We start from the raw sequence: 20,345 nt of genomic DNA, 5'->3' as shown, positions 1-20,345 counted from the left end.
AGCTGACGGTAGTCAGGTCTGGCAAACAGACGATCTTCCTCAGCCTCTCTTACCTCATTAGGCAAACTGCCAAGACACACATGCTTATCTGGCGTTGAAGCTGAAAGATGTACTAACCTGTGAATGTTAAGACGAACACACAAATGGAGATGATCCACGAGATCCTGCTGTTGGACTCATTGAAACTGTCCATTAAGTCATTGAAGAAGACGCCAAACGACTTGATGATGCCGTAGGTGAAGACTTCAACGAAGAAAAAAGAAACCGCGACCACCCAGCCCCACCCACCGTCAGGCACTTGAGTGTAAACATTGGCTCTGCAACAAAGCTGTGATTTCTTATGGGACATTCTTAATCTGAAAGAAAAAATTAAAACAAAATTAGACCAGCAGTGGCCTGAGGGTAGACGATTCTAATACTGGACATCACGGATAAGAGCTACTTACTACAGTTCTTAGGTCAATGAACATTTAAATCATGTGCAGTTAGGATAACGTCTTTGAAGAGTAATAGTATCTACCCATCTATTTATATCTGTCCATTTATCTATGTATCTGTCATCTGTTATCTATCATCATCTGTCTCTCTCATCTACCTATCCATCCATCCTTCTATCTAGCTAGCTATCACATCATCTGTCTCTCTCATCTACCTATCCATCCATCCTTCTGTCTAGCGAGCTGTCACCTAACGAACTATCGTTGTGTTGTATATGGAGTGCTTGGGGAAGTCAGGTTTCCAAGCTGTGGCAGTTAATGGCAAAACCTAACCAAACAAACATAAAGAACGCGGGCAGGATATTTAGAGGCACTTTGGAGGATGAAGAAAGGCATCCATGCTGACCGTGAACCTGAAGACAAGTTAGGTGACCATAACTGGTCACTGAACTGACCAGAAGACACGTGGATCAGAAAGGATGCCCAGGAAGAGGCACACAGGCCACCCTCCAGGGCCAAGTGCGGGAGACACCTTGCGTCTGCCTGGGGCAGCGGGTCCTTCAGAGCCGCCTGCTTCCCACCCGATCCGGGTCTGGGGTCACGTGCGGATGCACTTGCAGGACCGGAATGGGGCAGATGAAAATGTGGGCACTTGTCTGCTGGGAGCCGGCTCAGCACGACTGAGCCCCTCACAGCGCGTCACCCCGTGGTGTCTGAGGGCTGCACTTCCTCCACACAGGACCAGCACTCTGGGATATAAGGTCCAAGTCAGGGCCCACCAAGTCAGGGGTCTGGGCAGCTCGGGCACGTAAGCCAGCTACCCCCGACTTCACTGGGGTCTGGGCAGCTCGGGCACGTAAGCCAGCTACCCCCGGCTTCACTGTGCTTTTCCATTCAACTCGCAACAAACATCAGGACAGACAGTACCATCACTAAGGGGACACACTCCAGTCAATCCTGGAGGCAGGGACGCTTAAGTCCCTGCAGTTCTGCAGCGGACCGATGGCCATAAACGTGGGCTTTTTCAAACCTCTGCAGTTGCACACACTTTCCAAGTCATGTGTGTTTTTAGCCCAACTAAACTCGTTGACAAGAGTCAATGAGTCTGTGGTCTCTGAGCTCTTAATGGCAACCCACCAGTCAATTCAAAAGGAAATCAACCCTGAATATTCACCGCAAGGACTGATGCTGAAGCTCCGATACTTTGACCACCTGATACGAAGATCTGACTCACTGGAAAAGACCCTGATGCTGGGAAAGACTGAGGGCAGGAGGAGAGGGGGATGACAGAGGATGAGATGCTTGGATGGCATCACTGATGCAATGGATGTGAATTTCCGCAAACTCCAGGAGACAGTGAAGGACAGGGAAGCCTGGTGTGCTGCAGTCCATGGGATTGCAGAGATTCTGACACGACTTAAGGGGCTGAATGACGACACCTTGAGTTTAAGGATCCTCTGCAACTATGCGGCTGTATCCCAGTGGACGTTCAGAGCGTACGGGTAACCTAGCCCTGAGCTGCAGTGTGCATGTGCTAAGGCAGGTTTTACTGCTAACGGAGGGTGAAGGACAAGTAACAGGACAAACTTCCACCGGCTAGTAACTTGTCAGTTTCTGATACAGGGTCCGGTATTCAGAATTTGCTCTAAGAATCTTACAAAGCAACAAATCTGACCTCATTTCATCTTGTTCAGCCTACTGATAGCACGTCAAACCCTACTTTGAAAGGACTATATACGCATTTTTACCCTCTTACTGTTAGCTATTTGGTTGCATAAAATAGGGCACACGACGCTTTAAGAAGCTTATGCTCCCTGCAGCAAAGGCCTCTGTTCTGATGAGTCCGCGTGTCATGCCTGAGAGTGGAGGGGGAAGATGGGACGCAGAGAACTCAGCGGCTCGGGGTGGAGGCCGACGGTCACAGACCAGCTGGCCTGTCACGTTCCCAGCGTGGAAGGCAGCCGCTACCACAGGCAACCCGGAGCCCTCCAGCAGCGGAGGCGTTCCAGGCCTCCTCCTTCCTTAGACTTTCTGAGGCCACCCCCAGGATGAGGCGGCTGGGGCAGAGGCGCGCCAAGAGTAGTGGGCTTACGACTGAGAAGGAAAAAGAAACTGTATTGGGCTGACCAGAAAGTTCGTTCGGGTCTCTCTGTAGGCTGGTAAGGGAAACGTGACCAAGTTTCTTGGCCAACCCGACCCGCGCCAGTGTTGGCTTTGGCACCGTGGTCACCCCTGGGAGGGAAGAAGGGAGTGTCGGGGGCCCACAGCCCAGGTCACCCTCCCTTCTTGTTCCCCGACTCGGCCATTCCTTTGAGCTCCACCTCGGAAGCCCAAGACTCCTTCACTGGTGTCTTAACTGGCTCCACGTGTCTGGTATGATTAATCTTGCTGAAATGCTGCACCGTCATGACATTTTTCTGCTCGGACTTTTTCAGCGCTTTCCTCTTTCTGAAGGACAGAATCCACGGGACCAGCTTGACGTTCCATGTCCTTCCTAGCTGGACACCCAGCCTGACCTGCTGTCCGCGGACCTCTGCAGCCTTACCCGCCTGTTCTAGGACTCCACTAGCCAGGCCACCCTGGACCCCTCCAGGCCTCAGTGCCTCCAGCCCCCTTGCCTGCGGCGGTGCCCCCTCCCCAGGCTGGAGGCCCCCTCCGTATGGCTGGCGCCCACAGGTGTGGCTCCATTTCGTCCTCCTCCTCCGTGAGGCTTCCTCTGATCCGCTCAACCTCAGGGGTCTCTTCCGGGGACAAGCATCCTTGAAAAACAGGGGGCTGTCTACTTGTATGCACTTGTCTTATTTGCTCAGTTAAGTTATAAGCTCATGGAAAACAAGCTGGGGCCTGGGTCCCTACAGACCCCTCGGGTACCTCGCACACAGGACGTACCTGCCAGGCGCCTGGGCCTACAGCCGGGGGCGCGGGGCGGCGACAGCACAGAGGTGGCCTCCACCTCCACGGCGTCAGCGTGTGTTGATGATAATGATAAAAACCCTTAAGGCTGAAATCCCATCACATCTTAAAACCATTCAGCCGTGTCCTTCCGGAACTCAGCACATTTCCGGCCAGCAGTGGCGGCTAAGTCCAAGGCCACATGGGCACGATCTGACCCAGAAGGGGGCCCTGGAAATCCGAGCATTTTAATAGCGGGCTCAGGCCAACCTGAACAAAAACGCATTGGGCTGACATTGATAAAGGCCCCAGGGGGACAAAAGGAATCTCTAGCCTGCTGCAGGACGGAGGCATGATCTTTGGCTGGGTGGTACTTAGCAGAGCACGGCTTCCCTGGAGGCTCAGCTGGTAGAGAAACCGCCTGCAGTGAGGGAAACCTGGGTTCAAACCCTGGGTGGAGAGCATGGCAACCACTCCAGTATTCTCGCCTGGAGAATCCGATGCACAGAGGGGCCTGGCGGGCTGCAGTCCAGGGGGTAGCAAAGAGCCGGACATGACTGAGCGGCTACTGCATTCACTAGAGGAGCAGGAGTGGCCTGCAGTCTCTGCACAAAGCTGAGGCCGCCTCCTCTCAGCAGGCCCTGGGTGAGGCCGGAGCTCAGTCCTGCTCACTGGCCTGTCTCTCTCTCTCACCCCCTTGCTGTGTGGCCTGGAGAAAGCTGCTGCGCCTCTGTGGGCCTGACCACCTCACTAGTCAAATGAGGAGGTTGGCCCTGGGACCCCTTAGAGCTCCACCCAGCTCTGGCAGCTGATCTTTAGTGCCCAATCACCTGAGTCATCGGGTTGAACCTGGTGGCCCAGGGTGCCCGGGGAGCTGGGAGGGAGGCATGAGTGCCAGGTGATGCCCGCGGGCGCGGGTGGACAGGTGGCGACGCCGGCGAGGTCTGCACCGGGCCGGCAGGCTACAGGATGGCGGCCACTGCTTCCCTCCTGTTTCCTCTCTGAGCCCTCCTGGGTGTTCGATGCCTCTGTGTTTTTTCTTCCCAAACTTTGCTCTATATCCAGGCTCCTCCCCTGAAGCCAGATGCAACTGTAACTGTCACCTGCATTCTTAGGGTTGGGGAGGTCATTATTACTGGATCACCCTAAAGGGAAGACGACCCTCCAGGACCCAGAGCCCCCAGTGTTACTCCTGTATCGCGCTAGCGCACCCTGTGCTCTGGTGTAGCGAGCGCTGGAGAGCGTGACACAGAATGGTAACAGAGCAGCCCGGACGCTGTAACACACAGTGGGGCCGCCCTGCACACAGCGGCTGCTGTCCCCAGCCCCAGCCCTGGGCAGTGTGCTCGACACATAGCATGTGCTGGATAGAAGTTCACTGAACGCGGTATGTGTCCTGGGGTGCTCCTGAAGCAGCGCATGGCTCTAGCCCCCCAAAGCCCTGCTGGCAGAATAAACCTTCCCTGGACTCTGCTGCTATGCACTCAGCAGGCCGGCCGGCTTAACGAACGGGTCAGCCTCTACAAACAAAGCCAGAAACCAAGGCCTGCGGCTTAAAAGGCTCTAAGAATTCCAGAACATGGAGATATCTGTTTGCTTTTACGGGTACATGCATTTCTCTGATGGGAAGGGATACTCTTTGACTGTGTGGGGATACAGTCACGCGACTCCGTGGCCTGGGGAGAATCACTCTGCTCCTTGATCTTCAGTCTCAAGAGGTGAACAGGGTCCTTAAACTAGACGGGGATGATCTTCGCTCTCGTCCTGCCCTAGAACCTCCACTCTTGATGGCCTCTGACCCCGACTGACCCTACGTGACCCTTTCATCTTTCTCAATTCGCTTCTAAGCCCTCTGACCCAAGGCCCACAGGTCTGCCTTTGTGAGGCTCGTGTGCATTTGTTGACTTTGTATTTACCATTAACTGGGGAAATGACTTCATCTCTTAAGTTTCACCCTCTAAAAGCAGGGTGAGGTGCGGCTACTCTGGAGGGTAAGATGCTCAGACTCCAAACTGGGGTTCCTGGCAGCCATCCCACCCTCACCCTAACGTTCGTCCAGAGGAAAAGGATGAACAAAACGCGCTGGGCCGTTTGGAGTGATTTCCTATGAGTATTTGGTCATCTAATCTTAAATAAATGACTGTTCTGCCAAGGCTTGGAAAGCTGCTAGAGCTGGGAATCTCTCTGAGATTTGATTTCCTGAGAAAAGCTTTGCCCTGGAGGCATAAAGAACGCAAAATATTGGACTGGGATGGACCATCAGGGTGCTCGTCCAGGGTCAGAGCAGAGCGAAGTCCAAAACGAAGGCTCTGGCGGGCAGAGGTGCTGCTGGTGTGAGCGCAGCCTCCCGCCTCCCTGGCCACTGCCTCCCTCCAACCTTCTTAAAGGCGTAGCCTGGAGAGCAGTTTTCGACAAGTTGTTTCCGGCCCTAGCAGTCAGAACTCGTCTGTCTTAAGGTGAAGTTCACCTCCATAATCTATTAAAAAAAAAAAAAAAAATCCCAAGCCTAACCTGGACAGCCACCCCGACCGCTCTGAATCATTGGCTAAACTGGTTCACCCCTTTTATAAGACAGTGACGCGGACAGCGAGCCCCTAATTTAAATGTCCTCCTCAGGAGTTCCAGCAAGGAAAGTCCTTTTTGGGAAACCACAGAAGGAAAACTCAGGGTTAGCGGTTCTCATGAAGAGAGGAGAGCGTTTCCACTTGGCTGCATTGTTTATTTACATACTGGAACTCTATCTTGGACAGGCTCCCCTTAATTATGAGAGGAAATATTTCTATATCCACCAGGCAGGGTAACTGTTCCCCTCCCCACCACCAGATGCTGAGACTGGAGCTTGGACCCGGGAAGAACCCTCCCTTACAGATCTCTGCACAGCACTTGGGACTATTTTTTGCCAACAAGACCCTGCACCTAATCCACTTACTATGATTTGCAAAATGATGAGATTACAGAGAAATCCCATTCCCAGGGCAGAAACCGTCTCCGTGCAGAAAGAGCTGCCCAGGGGTGTCTAAACTGTGCATACAAACCCAGCTCCCAGGTGGACCAGTCTTCACCGCTCGTTCTGCCCCACTGGGCTCCGGGGAAGTCTTTTTCTGAGACTGACGCACTCCCCCCGCCCTTGCGTTTGCTGACAAGTTACCGTGCCACCTAACACGCTTCTATCACCTGTCTGCTAGGGGAGCGTGGGGCTCTAGTTTAAAAAAGAAGGCAGCAAAGAAAACCAGAAGGAAGTAACCCATTTCCTCCGCTAGACCATCCTCCCTGGCCACGGCTCCGCTCCGCTCCGCTCCCCGGGCGCTTCCCCGTGGTGGGCAGCCCCGGGGACCTTGGAAGTTGAGCGCGACCAGCCGTCCGCAGACAGCCCTGCCGGTCAGGGCAGGCGAGCGGCTGTCGGGGCCCAAGCCTGCCTCCCGGTTGGCCGCCCCGGCGCGTGCGGCGGGTGGGGGGAGGCCGGGACCCCGTCTTTCCCCGGAGCTGCCTCCGGGGCCGCCCTGCGCGCGCGCCAGCCTGGGGACAGTACCTCTGACATTTCGCTCCCATGACGCGCGGACAACTTCATGCGGAAAATGCGTGCGGCGGGCTCAGCGCGGCGCCCCCCGCTGCCGACAGCCCGGAGACCCTCGCCGGAACCGGGGAGGGGGCACCCAAAGGCCAGACCTGCCTTTAGGTGTCTTCCGGACCCCCTGTTCCGGGGCCGCCGACAGGCAACTCTCGGCTGCCTACACCGGCGACAGCGCGCCATCCCGGGGCCCCCAGCGTTACCAACTGTCAGAGAGGATTCCGGGAGCACGGTGTCCAAAACGCTCGGCTTCTCGGTGGTTTCCTCCCCCTCCTTCCAACGCCCCCCCCCCACCACCACACTAGCCCCCCGAAAGCTCCGAACACAGGTTTTCACAAAACCACCCACAGCCCACCATCAAACTTTTAAACACGTAAAATGATAAAAACCAACTCACCAAGTTAGGACGGAGGAGAATAAACCCCAAAGGCTCTCAATTAAGGCGGAGGCCGGGCCGCCCCCTCCTTATAAGCAGTTCGGGAACACGAGAAAGGATTAACCCCTGAGGCGTGGGCCCCAGCCTATGGCAAGTTGGTTCCGGCGGGCGAGCCCCGGGCGCCCGGCCCCCCGCCCGCCCCCGCGCCTCGGGCCCCCGGGCCGCGCCCCCCGCCCCCCGCCCCGCCGCCCGCGCCCGAGCCCGAGCCGAGCCGTGCGTGCGGCCGCCCGCGCCCCGGCCCCGCGCCGCTGCCTATCGCTTATCCTATACCGGCTGCAGCCGGTCTCCGCCGGCCTCGGGGGCGCGCCGCCGACCATGTGCTGCGAGCGCGGAGCGCCGCCAAGGAGGGGGCCGGCCTGGCGTGCGCGCGCCGGCCCACGTGGACGAGGCCGTGTCGGGCGCGCGCCCGCCCGGAGCCGGGGCCGGGGGTCACGGAAGGTAACGGCCTGGCCGTTCCGATCAGCCGCGGGGTCCCGCAGGGCCGCCCCCGCCCCGGCCGCCGGCGTCCTGGACACGCCGCCCCCCGCCCCTCCTAGCCCCGCGCATCCCTGCGCGCCAAGCCTGGCCGGACCCGGGCGCTGGCCGCGCAGAAAGCCGGGACCTCCGGCCGGGCGCGCGGATTCCGCGGGCCACCTTCCTGCCCGCAGGTCCCCGGCGCGCCCCCTGCGCGGCCCTGCCCGCGCCCGCAGGGCTCAGGCTCGCGGCTCCGCGCCCGCCGCGGGCAGAACAGGTTCCTTCCAGGTTGGGTGTGAGCCGCGCGCGCGGCGCCGGGGACCCCGAGTTCTTCCTCCCGCGCCCACTTCCCCAGGTTTCGTCAACTCGCGCATCCCCGCGGTTCCTCTTGGCGGGGGCGACGGGGGCCTCAGGGGCCCCGGGGAGCTCGCGGCCCGGCTGCACGGGAGCCTCGCTTCACCCCCTTTGCTGCAGCGGCGACAGCATCGCGTGGCGCTCCGGGGATGTGAGCGAGCGGCCGGGCTGAGTCAGCATCCCCGGCCCTGGGCGCGCGCGTCCTCCCCTCCGGGCGGGAGGCGGCGTCCTCGCAGGTGCGCGGCCGCCTAACTCCCGGGGGGCTCCGCGGGGACGTGGAGGGGGTGCGCGCCCCCGTCCGGGTGCCCCGACCCCAGGGTCACAGTGCATTCAGCACACGATGCTCGGGAAACCTCAGTTGCGAGCTCAGTTACGAGTGGCCGGGACAAAGCAGTGTGTTTCGGAGCCGCGGGGCCCCAGGCTGGCCCGCCTGGCGTCCACCTCGCGTCCGCGGGGCCTCGTGGAGACCTGCTGGGAAGCAGAGGCCTCCTTCCCCGCACCCGCCGGCCGCTCCCTTGTCTGGGTTCGGAGAACTTGCTCCTTATGTCTGCAACTCGGGAGACCCGAATTTGGCGGTGCGTGTACGGAGGGTCGCCGCCGGGCGGAGTCGGCGGTCCGAGTCCTAATACCCATCTCTGCAGTCACTGCCTGTCTTCTCTGGTGGTTCGGGTCCGGGTCCCGCGGGTCAGGGGCGGGCTATGAGGACGCAGGGCTCCCTTGGGACTCGGACAGTGCGCTGGGGACCGCGGGTGCGCTTTGCAGCCTTGCAGAGGCAGCCTGATTCCTGGAGCGTCAATTTCTAAATCTATGGAGTAGAGGCAGTGGTGGTATTCCCAGAACCGGAGGGCGTGATTGGTGATGTCGGTAAAGTACGGATCCCAGAGACTGCCTTATGGTAAGCCCTCAGTCGCCGTAACCGCTTCTCATCACTGCTACTTCTGACTTATCAGGTCCAACCGCCTGGGGATCCTTTTCGAGTTGTTCTTCTCAGACTTCAATGTAATGATATTTAGACTCTGATTTTAACCACCAGCATGCAAGCACTTAGTGCTGAATCAGGAGTGCCTGGAAACATAATCCTTGAAACTTAGGATGTTACAGTGCGTCAGGGCACAGCCCTGTCGGAGTGTGGAAATGCCACATTCAACATGACACAGCACACACTGTACTGAGACCTGCTTAGGAGCCTAAGGGAGCAAGCAGTCCATTAATGTAGCTGAGTGGACTGCTGGCAAGTCACAGAAGATCTCGGTCCTTCAGCTTCCTGGTTTTAAAAATTAGATAAACAGTGCAGAAAGTCCTGGGGGCGAATGAACCTTTGGGGAAATCACATCTGAGTCTTGGACCAAATGAAATGACTAGCTTTTGGAGGAGCATAAGTATAATAATAATAATATTTTATTGATATTAATTGTATCTGTTAGTGGCGAAAGGAGAAGAGGATGATAGAGGGTGAGGTGGTTGGATAGTGTTGCCGCCTCATTGGACGCGAATTTGAGCAAACTCTGGGAGATGGTGAAGGACAGAGGAGCCTGGCGTGCTGGGGTCCGTGAGGTCACAAGGAGTTGGACACGACTTAGTGACAGAAGACCGCCACCAATTAGTCATTTTTTGTTTCACTTTTGCTTTGTTCCCTGTATTAGGTGCCATTTGCGTGGTCTGATTTTATGCCCATCTGTCTGTGCGCTCAGTCGTGTTGGGCTCTTTGTGACACTATGGATGCAGCCCGCCAGGCTCTGACTGTTGGAGTGGTTTGTTGTGCCCTCCTCCAGGGGATCTTCCCGACCCAGGGATGGAACCAGAGTCTGTTGAGTCTCCTGCACGGGCAATCTAATACTTTACCACTAGCGCCCCCCGGGAAGCCCGTCAGCAGCCTTCTACAGTTGACACGTATCCCCATTTTACAGATGAGAAAGGTTGAGGCACAGAGCACAAGAGGGATTCTGCCCAGGTGCAGATACGCTGGCTTTCTTGCAACGAAAGCCCATCAGGTATGACATTTGCCACCTGTGTTTGGATAGCAGCGGGGTGTCTGGGAACCCAGCCTCTATCCGGTGTTGCCAGCCACAAACCTGTGACCTTTGCCCACCCTGGTTAGCGGCTGGTTTCACCTTGTTCCCTGGATCCTAGTGAGACCAAGGGTGGACATTTTTTCCCTCTTCTCCAGGGAAAGCACTGCATTACCATGCAAATCAATTACCCCACCAACTGCCCCCCAAACAAAACTAACCCTCTTTAGTGCTAGACCTGAACAAAAGGACCTTTGGAATCTGGAGTACAGAACCAGAAAAATCAGGAAATTAAATTCCGAGTTCAGCGCCCCCTTCGCCCCTCCTGTTGTGTCTGTCGTAACCCGGCGGCAGCAGAGCCCTGGGCTTCACTTGCTGGGGCCGAGGCTATCTTGAGGCTCTTAGCCCGTCCCGCAGCACCTCTGGAAGCGGGCTGGCTCCAGAGAGCGGTCCACAGGGCTCTTTTCTACCCTCTGGCTTTGGCTCATTTGCACGAGAACAGATTCCTTTGTGCGCACTTGGCCTGCCTGGTCCCAGCCAAAGGCCGAGTCCTTCTAGTCTTCACGTTGGGTTGCTAGGCAGATATGACCCTGGCTTGCAAATAAGCTCTCTGCATTTACCAGCCCGTGAGAACCTCAACTTGGGGTAAGTAGACTGAAAGGAATCTTGTCTGGAGCTCAGGGAGGCACAGGCCTGCTTTAAGGGCTGGGTCTTCAGAGCAGCCACTGAAGAGGGGACTCTGGAGGGGGCTTGTGGGGAGACCTTGGTGGCCCGCCTGCCGCCCTGTCTCCCCCGTTCCTGTCTCTGCCTCAGGCACCCATGATCCAACCACGTGTGTCCCATGGACGCAATTGTCTTTTTTTTAGACTTTTACAATTTTATTTTAAAAAACATTTATTTCTTACTTATTTGGTTGTGTTGAGTCTTAGTTGCAGTGCGTGGACTTCTCTCTGGTTGTGGCCTGTGGGCTTAGCTGCCTGGCTGCACGCGGGATCTCAGCTCCCCAACCAGGGGTTGGACCCATGTCCCTTGTGTTGCAAGGCAGGTTCTTAACCACTGGACCACCTGGGAAATCCCTTGACGGACACAAATTCTTCCTTTAAAACTTTTAGTATCTGCTTCTGCAGGCAGCAGAGAATGTAACTGATTTTAACCTCTAGAAATCTTAATTTTTCAGGTGGAGGTACTGGGTTTATCTTGAGGTTTATAGGAGTCCCCCAACCCAGACCCATCTGATGGTTTGAAGGAAGGCAGCGACCTTCAAGTGACCAACCTAGACAGCATATTAACAAGCAGAGACATTACTTTGTTGACAAAGGTCCATATAGTCAAATCTATGGTCTTTCCAGTAGTCATATATGGATGTGAGAGTTGAAAGATAAAGAAAGCTGAGCACCAAAGAATTGATGCTTTTGCATTGTGGTGCTGGAGAAGACTCGAGAGTCCCTTGGACTGCAAGGAGATCCAACCAGTCCATCCTAAAGGAAATCAGTCCTGAATATTCATTGGAAGGACTGATGCTAAAGCTGAAGCTCAAATACTTTGGCCACCTGATGCAAAGAACTGACTCACTGGAGGGAAAGATTGAAGGCAGGAGGAGAAGGGGACAACAGAGGATGAGATGCTTGGGTGGCATCACCGACTCAGACATGAGTTTGAGTAAGCTTCGGGAGTTGGTGATGGACAGGGAAACCTGGCGTGCTGCAGTCCATGGGGTCGAAAAGAGTTGGACACAACTGAGCAACTGAACTGAGTGACCTTCAAACAGAAATGCATGTTTTGTGAAAAATCTGAAGATTTGCCAAGGGGAAAACATGTTCCTAGGTGCAGATTTGGGGGGATTGCTTTTCCGAACATCAGCTCTTTTCTAAGTTGATTTGTGTGAGAGCCCACCGCGGCGCAGTGCCGTGTTTCTTTATTCCTGTGCAGTGGGCCTTCTCTCACTTAACCAGAGCCAAGGTCTCACCAGGTTGCGCTGCCCCAGCTGTAAACACCTCTTGGGGGAAGATCAAAATGTTCCGTCAGGGAAGACTCCTCTCTGCAAGTCAGTATGGCCCACCCGCCAAGTGCATCTTGTTAAAGACGTATTTCCAAGAATGTTATCTTGTGCTTAATGATAACCTGTTAAAATTTATAATATATGTTGCTTGATTATAAATGACTTACAGTAATAACGACAGTGGCTTAATCTAGAAGGGATTTGTTGTTTTTTTTTTTTTTTTACACTTGGAGCAAAGCATTAAACAAATTTAAATTTATATACAAAGTCTGGCTTCCCTGGTGAAGAACTCGCCTGTCAATGCAGGAGACCTAAGAGATGAGGGTTTGAGTCCTGGGTCGGGAAGATCCCCCGGAGAAGGGGATGGCAACCCAGGCCAGTATTCTTGCCTGAAGAGTCCTATGGACAGAGGAGCCTGGGAGCCTGTAGTCCCTGGGGTCGCCAAGAGTTGGACACGACTGAAGGGGACTTGGCACAAGCAGCACAAAACAGGACAAGGTAGTTAACTACTTTCGAACATAAAGGTCAAGTGTATTGCGATAAAATGGAAATGCAGTTTTGAAAAAAACGAGAGTGAAATGAAAGAAAATTTCCAACCTGATGAGAACCAAGTGATTTTTAAGTGAATAATGGTGGGAATTCCCTGGCGGTCCAGTGGTTAGGACTGGGCGCTTTCACTGCTGGGGCCGGGTTCAATCCCTGGTCAGGGAAATAAGATCCCACAAGCCACGTGACATGGCCGTAAATAAATAGGTAGATAAAAACGTGAAACGGTGGTTTTCACATTGCTCTGGTGTTTCTGTGATACTGGATACATGACAAGAGTGTTTAATAGTTCAGATAATACTATTAAATACAGTTGAAATGAGATCTTTTGTGCCTATTTAGAGCTGTGATGAAGCATTGAAGGTGCCTTAGAACTATGAGGGTTTTAGGGGCTGAATGTCTGTGCTCTTCCCCTTTCAGGCCCGCCCTCTGGTCCCCACCCCAGGCGATAGTGCCTGGAAATGGAGCCTTTGAGAGGAATTGGCATTAGATTAGATCATACGGTGGGGCCCATACGATGGAATTAGTGGCTTTATAGGAAGCGAGGGGCTTCCCTGGTGGTCCAGTGGTTAAAACTCCATGCTTCCAATGCAGGAGATACGGGTTTAATCCGTGGTCTGAGAACTAAGATCCCACACGCTGAGGGGAATGGCCAAAAAAAGAGGGTTAGAGAAGTCAGAGCGCACACTGAGAAAAGGCCATGGGGAGCTGCGGCGAGGAGACGAGCCGGGAGGACGGCCCTTCCGGGGCTGGGAGCGCCCTGACCGCAGCCCTCCCACTCCCGGGGCTGTGAGGAGACACGTTTCTCATGTACGCCACCTGCGCTTCCCAAGTGTCTCATGGGTAAGGATCCCGCCTTCCACTGCCCGAGACATGGGTCCAGTCGGGAAGACCCCCTGGAAGAGGAAACGGCAAGCCACTCCAGTATTCTTGCCCGGAGAATCCCATGGACCCAGGAGGCTGGTGGGCGACAGTGCACGCGGTCACAAGGAGTTGGACACCACTGAGCTTGCACGCGCGCACGCAGTCTGTGCTATTTTGCTAGGGCAGCTTGAGTTAACGCAGAAGGGGTTTATTGTTTACCCCCAAACATTTTTTGAATTTGTTTTGTGTTTTTGGGCCACACCACACCCTTTGTGGGATCTTCGTTTCCTGACCAAGGATGGAACCCAGGCCCCCAGCAGTGAAAGCGCTGAGTCCTCACCACTGGACCGCCGGGGAAATCCCCTTCCACATTCTTTCAGAGGGTGCTCCATCAGAAACATCTTCAGGCCAATGAATAAGGAGCACATTAATACAAGGACGAGAAAGATGGGATTTCCCGCCCTCACGGATGAGCTCTCCCCACAGAAGACAACGCCGCGTCCCTGGAGTGGACTGTGAGAAGCATGGCAGGGGGCTGTGGACCTGGGAGGTTCGACCCAGGGGTCTCCGCCTCTCTGGCACCTGGGACCAGCTTCATGGAAGACAGTTTTTCCACCGACCCGGGGAGGAGGGATGCTTTGGGGATGATTCGGGTGATTAAACTTATTGTGCACTTTATTTCTGTTACTATTACAGCGGCTCCATCTCAGATCATCAGGCACCAGATCGCAGAGGTTGGGGACCCCTGCTATAAGTGTTGCCATGTGTGTGGACGTGGACTCCAGGGCCTGGCTTGGAATCCTGGGTCTGCCCCCACAGCAGTGTCCCCTTGGGTGGATGACCTGACCCCTCTGTACCTCACTCTGCTTATCCATGGACAGGGAATGATGTGGGCATGCGTGCTCAGTTGCTCCAGTCATGTCTGACTCTGTGACCCCATGGACTGTGCAGCCCACCAGGCTCTTCTGTCCATGGGATTTCCTGGGCAAGAAGACTGGAGTGGGTTGCCATTTCTTTCTCCAGGGGATCTTCCTGACCCAGGGACTGAACCTGGGTCTCTTGCGTTGCAGGTGGATTCTTTACCGTCTGAGCCACCAGGGAAGCTTGGGAATAATAATACGGATAGTACTAATAATGATGGTACCTGCCGCAGCGGGTAGCTGCGTGAGGAACTCAGTGCCGTGTTGCTAGGGTAACTGACTCGGCGTGTGATGGCGGGCGGTCCAGCGCTGTGCTTGAGAGGCTCTCCTGGCTGGGGGCTGAGGAGGCTGGAGCTTGGGGAGCCTGAAACACGTGGCAGAGACCCTGCAAGGACTTCAGGGCGGAGGTGGGGAGGGAGAGAGAAGAGGATGAGAGGCAGGTGCGGGGGGGCGGAGAGTGGACAGGCGGTCGCCTCCCCGCCGGGCACTGGGCCTCTGGGGTCTGAGTTGTCTCAGGCTTGGTTGCCATGCTGGGTGGTGTTGATGTATCCCTGGGTGCGGGTCCATGCTGAGTTTTAACTTGGTTGTCAACACGATGTTTCTCTGAACAAAGTGGTTTCAATCACATCACTTTCAGGATCAAATGCTTGTCATATTAGACTCTGTGACTCAGTGGCGAGTCATGCAATCTCCCTGGAGTTGTTGGAAGGCGCTGGGTGCAGGACCACCCCATCAACTCAGGCTTCTTTTGGATAACCGTTGAAGTTCTCAAGTCTGGGGAATGAAAACCTGCTCCTCTGCTCTGTTCTTGCCTAAAAGGAGATGCTGGCTTTCCCCGTCTCGTCTAAACACGCAGTCTGTCTTGCTGCTCCCGGGAGCAATGCAGGGTTAAGCTGTTGTTTTAACCCTGTCGGAGCAGCGCATCCACGCATTTCCAGATGACTGGCATGCGTGCCTGCTCAGTCACTTCTGTATGTCCGACTCTTTGCCACTCCATGGACTGTAGCCCACCAGGCTGCTCTGTCCCTGGGACTCTCCAGGCAAGAACACTGGGGTGGGTTTCCATTTCCTTCTCCAGGGGATTGTCCTGACCCAGGGATCAAACCTCCGTCTCCTGCATTGGCAGGGGGACTCTGGGCAGTGAGCCAGCAGGGGTGCCGTCCGAAGTTCAGTTCGATGCTGGGTCGGGGTCCAGGGCGGGGCGGGAGCAGGGAACCCACTGCTCCTCCTTCAGCGCAGCCTCTGCCCATCACCCACGCGCACTGGCAAACACAGTAGGTTCCCAGGCCACAAAACCACAGCTCAGAGGATGTGGCCCGCCCTCTCAAAGTGTTTACTCGTTAGTTCAGCAGGGAGGACACATGTGGTCATCACCTTAGGCGGCGCTGCAGCAAGGGCGCTCGTGCAAGTGAGAGTCTGCAGGCCGGGGAAGGTCGGCTGGGTTTAGGGAAGTGCTGAGGTGGAGCTGAGCTTTCAGGGGGCTTGGTCGGAGCTCAGTTTAGACAGAGGCACTCTGGCAAACACAGATTGAATCCACGCTGGGCTGGGGGACCGGCCTGGGCAGTGCCCTCGTGTGGTTCACATCTTAGAGCCGGGCCCTCCTTCGGGAGCGCCTGGCTCTGCGTCGGTGACAGCTAGTCCTTCTGGATGTTTCTGACATTAAAATGTTCAGTTCAGTCACTCAGTCGTGTCTGACTCTTTGCGACCCCATGAACCGCAGCACGCCAGGCCTCCCTGTCCATCACCAACTCCCAGAGTCCACTCACACCCATGTCCATCGAGTCGGTGATGCCATCCAACCATCTCATCCTCTGTTATCCCCTTCTCCTCTGCCCTCAGTCTTTCCCAGCATCAGGGTCTTTTCCAATGAGTCAGCTCTTCGCATGAGGTGGCCAAAGTATTGGAGTTTCAGCTTCAGCATCAGTCCTTCCAATGAACACCCAGGGCTGATCTCCTTTAGATGGACTGGTTGGATCTCCTTGCAGTCCAAGGGACTCTCAAGAGTCTTTTCCAACACCACAGTTCAAAAGCATCAATTCTTCGGTGCTCAGCTTTCTTCACAGTCCAACTCTCATATCCATACATGACCATTAGAAAAACCATAGCCTTAACTAGACAGACCTTTGTTGGCAAAGTAATGTCTCTGCTTTTGAATATGCTATCTAGGTTGGTCATAACTTTCCTTCCAAGGAGTAAGCATCTTAATTTCATGGCTGCAATCACCATATGTAGTGATTTTGGAGCCCAAAAAAATAAACTCAGCCACTGTTTCCCCATCTATTTCCCATGAAGTGATGGGACCGGATACCATGATCTTCGTTTTCTGAATGTTGAGCTTTAAGCCAACTTTTTCACTCTCCACTTTCACTTTCATCAAGAGGCTCTTTAGTTCCTCTTCATTTTCTGTCATAAGGGTGGTGGCATCTGCATATCTGAGGTTATTGATATTTCTCCCGGCAATCTTGATTCCAGCTTGTGTTTCCTCCAGCCCAGTGTTTCTCATGACGTACTCTGCATATAAGTTAAATAAGCAGGATGACAGTATACAGCCTTGAGGTACTCCTTTTCCCACTTAAAAAAATTTTTTATGGGAGTATAGTTGATTCACAGTGTTGTGTTAGTTTCAGGCATACAGCACAGTGAATCGGGTCATTATACACGGACATGTATCTGCTCTCTTTTAGATTCTCTTCCCACATAGGTCATTACAGAGCACTGCATTTCCTGTGCTCTACAGTAGGTCCTTGTAGATGATCTATTTTATACGTGAAAGTCGCTCAGTTGTGTCCGACTCTGCGACCCCATGAACTACACAGTGCATGGAATTCTCCAGGCCAGAATACTGGAGTGGGCGGCCTATCCGTTCTCCAGCAGATCTTCCCGACCCAGGGATCAAACCGGTGTCTCCTGCATTGCAGGCGGATTCTTTACCAGCTGAGCCACCAGGGACGCCCGTCTTATGTGCAGCAGTATGTACATGTCAGTCCCATCTCCTCACCCCTGGTAACCGTGGGCTGGTTTTGTTCTGCTTCGGTTTCACAGTCGAGTTCGTTTGTTCCCTTGATGAAGTCCACTCGGTTTGGCCATGTCAGGGCCTCACTGCTGCGCCGGTTTCTCTGTTGCAGCTAGCAGCAGGCTCTCGGTGTGGAGCTCAGGCACTCGGGCACGGGGGCTTGGGTCGACCTGGCTCCTAGGCTCAGCTCCTGCACAGCACGGGGGATCTTCCCAGACCGGGGATCAAACCCGGGTCCCCTGCACTGGCAGGCAGATTCCTGACCACGGAACCACCCGGGAAGCCCCATGTGTTCCTTTTTTTTTCTTATCCCTTATATAAATGATATCATGTGACATTTGTCCTTCCCTGTCTGACTTCACTCACTGTGATGCTCTCTAGGTGCATCCGTGTTGCTGCAAATGGCATTATGTAATTCCCACTTTCCATTGGCATCAGCAGAGAGTCAGTTCCCCTCACATGCCCTCTGCGTCTTGACTTCACTTCGCGCTGCTCTGCTGTCCAGAGCCGCATGCGTTGGTCGGCCGCCTGCTCCTGAGGCCACGCTGGCTGTCGCCAGAGGCTGCCGGGGGCAGAGGGACCCTCTAGGGTTTCCCAGAATAGACCTGAGAGCCGTAGGACTGTGTGACCAGAACTGCGGTTCAGAGCTTTGAAAATGCCAATCAGCGCGACTGCTTTCCCTGTGTCCTTTACCTTTTCTGGGTTCGGAATCCAGCAGCGGAGTCAGGACAAGGACTCGGCCGGCAGCTGCAGGCATTCTGGATTTCACCATCTGTACTCACAATCGGTTTGCTTAACAGGCGTTGAGGTAACGCCTCGGGTTTGCACGGTGCTTTTTTCAGAATGTTCTCATGTCTGTTATCTCTTTATCCTCAACACAGTTGGGGAGGGCAGAATTACGGCCCACGTCTCTGAGCAGCCCTTGTGTCAGGCTGTTTCATGCTCACCATTGGGTTTGGGGTGCAGGGACTTTTCTGTGGTCCTGTTTTTCAGGCAAGTGGGGAAACTGGAGTCCAGAGAGATTCAGCAACTTATCCAAAGTCACACGGCAAAGGAATGACTCTTCTGGAGCCTGGACACATGTTCTGCAAAGTCAGTCAGTGTCAACACATCCCCAGAGTCAGTTCTACAAAAGGCAGATTTGCCAAGTAACTACTTCACTGAAATGAACTTTTTTTTTTTGCAGGGGGTGGGGCGGGGACGAGCGGCAGGACCACGCAGTTTGCGATCTCAGTTGCCCAATCAGGGATGAAACCCCGGCCCGTGGCAGTGAGCTCCAGGAGATGGTGCAGGGCAGAGGAGCTGGCGTGCTGCAGTCCACGGGGCCTCAGAGAGTCAGGCAGGAGTGGGGACTGAACAGCGACAGATGGCAGTGAAGGCGGGTCCTTAGCCCTGGGCCGCCAGGGGAGTCCCTGAGCTGAGCATTTATTTTTTCCCCTAAGTTTTGGGCTTATCCTTCCTTCTGCCCCGGCTTCAGCCTCAGAGCTTCTCAGATAAAACAGCTGGAGTCTCTGGGTGGGCGGGGGCTGCCACAGTGAACCCCGTGGACCGGGTGACTGAGAAAACAGAGCCTGTCTCTCTCACTTCTGGAGGCTGGGGGTCTAAGAGCGAGGTGCTGGCTGACTTGGCTCTTGTGGAGGGTTCTGGCCATCACACCTTCTTGCTGTGTCTCCATCTGTGAGAGCGAGAGCAAGTTCTCTCCTGACTCTTCCTGCAAGAGCATGAATCCCATCAGGAGGGCTGTGCCCTGTGACCTCATCTAACCTGCCTTGTCTCCCAAAGGCAACTCTGCAAGTTTGTCCTAACGAGGGGAAAGGCGCCAAGACGTGAATTTATCTACCTGACTGCATAAGGTCTTAGTTGCGAAACATGGGCTCTTTTTTTTTAATTTTATTGGCAGCAGGTGGGATCTAGTTCCCCGACCAGGGATTGAACCCGGGCCTCCTGCATGGCGGGCTCAGAACCTTAGCCCCTGGACTCCCAGGGAAGTCCCACCAATAGAAGAACTTTGAAAGGACACAAACATTCAGTCCATAATGAAACCTCACATGTTTCATTGCAGAGGTGCAGCAGATTCGGGGAGAAAATAAATCTACAAAAATAGACAGCCATGGTGGTGGTTGTTCAGTCGCTCGGTCGTGTCCGACTCTTTGTGACCCCATGAACCGCAGCACACCAGGCTTCCCTGTCCATCACCAACTCCCAGAGCTTGCCCAAACTCGTGTCCATCGAGTCGGTGATGCCATCCAACCATCTCATCCTCTGTCGTCCCCTTCTCCTCCTGACTTCAGTCTTTCCCAGCATCAGGGTCTTTTCTAGTAGCATTTAAGAGAAAGTTTTCCCTCTTCTCATGCAAAAATCACACAGGAAAAAAATGAAATTCTGATACATACTCCCTTGATGTCTTACTGGGGGAAACAGAAGTATAAGGGCGGCCTGTGCCTCCCTCCTGCCAAAAAATAAACCTCACCTGAGGGGTTCCCTGGTGGCCCCTTGGTTGAGACTCTGCACTTCCAGACTCGGGGATTCAGGTTCTAACCCTGGTCAGGGAGCTAAGATCCCACAGGGCCCGTGGTGCAGCCAATAAATTAATAAAATATTAACAAGAAATAGAATAAGAAAATAAGTTGAAAACTCACCTGAATCTAGTCTCACTTGTAGATCTACAGATTAACAGAACAGAGTTCCAGGAAACATTTTAAGTGACACCATGGAGGTGAAATCAGCCAGATCCAAAAGTTGAGAAATTTTACAGGACAACCAACCAAATTTATTACAAATCCGTTGTAGGGAAGAGAGAGGAGGAGCATATACACGAGAAGGGACACGTGAGTGCAGCACAGTGCAGAACGGA

General features: G+C 54.5%; 2 protein-coding genes across 11 annotated transcripts in view; one reads left to right on the top strand and one right to left on the bottom strand.

Annotated features, from left to right (window-relative positions):
* SLC16A6 (solute carrier family 16 member 6) overlaps nucleotides 1-20,265 on the bottom strand; it is a 31,479-nt gene extending 11,214 nt beyond the window's left edge. Inside the window, exons 1-2 of one of the 4 annotated variants that reach the window (XM_070774213.1) lie at nucleotides 20,131-20,265; nucleotides 118-356 (exon numbers count right to left, since the gene is read on the bottom strand). In XM_070774213.1, the coding sequence (XP_070630314.1) occupies nucleotides 118-349 (232 nt within the window). In that variant the 5' untranslated portion in view covers nucleotides 350-356; nucleotides 20,131-20,265. Of the gene's footprint in view, nucleotides 1-117; nucleotides 7,163-7,294; nucleotides 7,434-20,130 lie in introns of those variants that run through there. The other 3 variants (XM_070774212.1, XM_019980536.2, XM_019980537.2) reach the window with 3 other exon arrangements.
* ARSG (arylsulfatase G) overlaps nucleotides 1-20,345 on the top strand; it is a 104,248-nt gene that overhangs the window by 18,414 nt on the left and 65,489 nt on the right. The gene's annotated exons all lie outside the window — the stretch shown is intronic.

This window comes from Bos indicus, chromosome 19 (assembly GCF_029378745.1).
Source record: "Bos indicus isolate NIAB-ARS_2022 breed Sahiwal x Tharparkar chromosome 19, NIAB-ARS_B.indTharparkar_mat_pri_1.0, whole genome shotgun sequence".
Taxonomy (NCBI): domain Eukaryota; kingdom Metazoa; phylum Chordata; class Mammalia; order Artiodactyla; family Bovidae; genus Bos; species Bos indicus.
The sequence above is the reverse complement of the archived record's forward strand: the minus strand, read 5'-3'. Positions and strand labels throughout refer to the sequence as shown.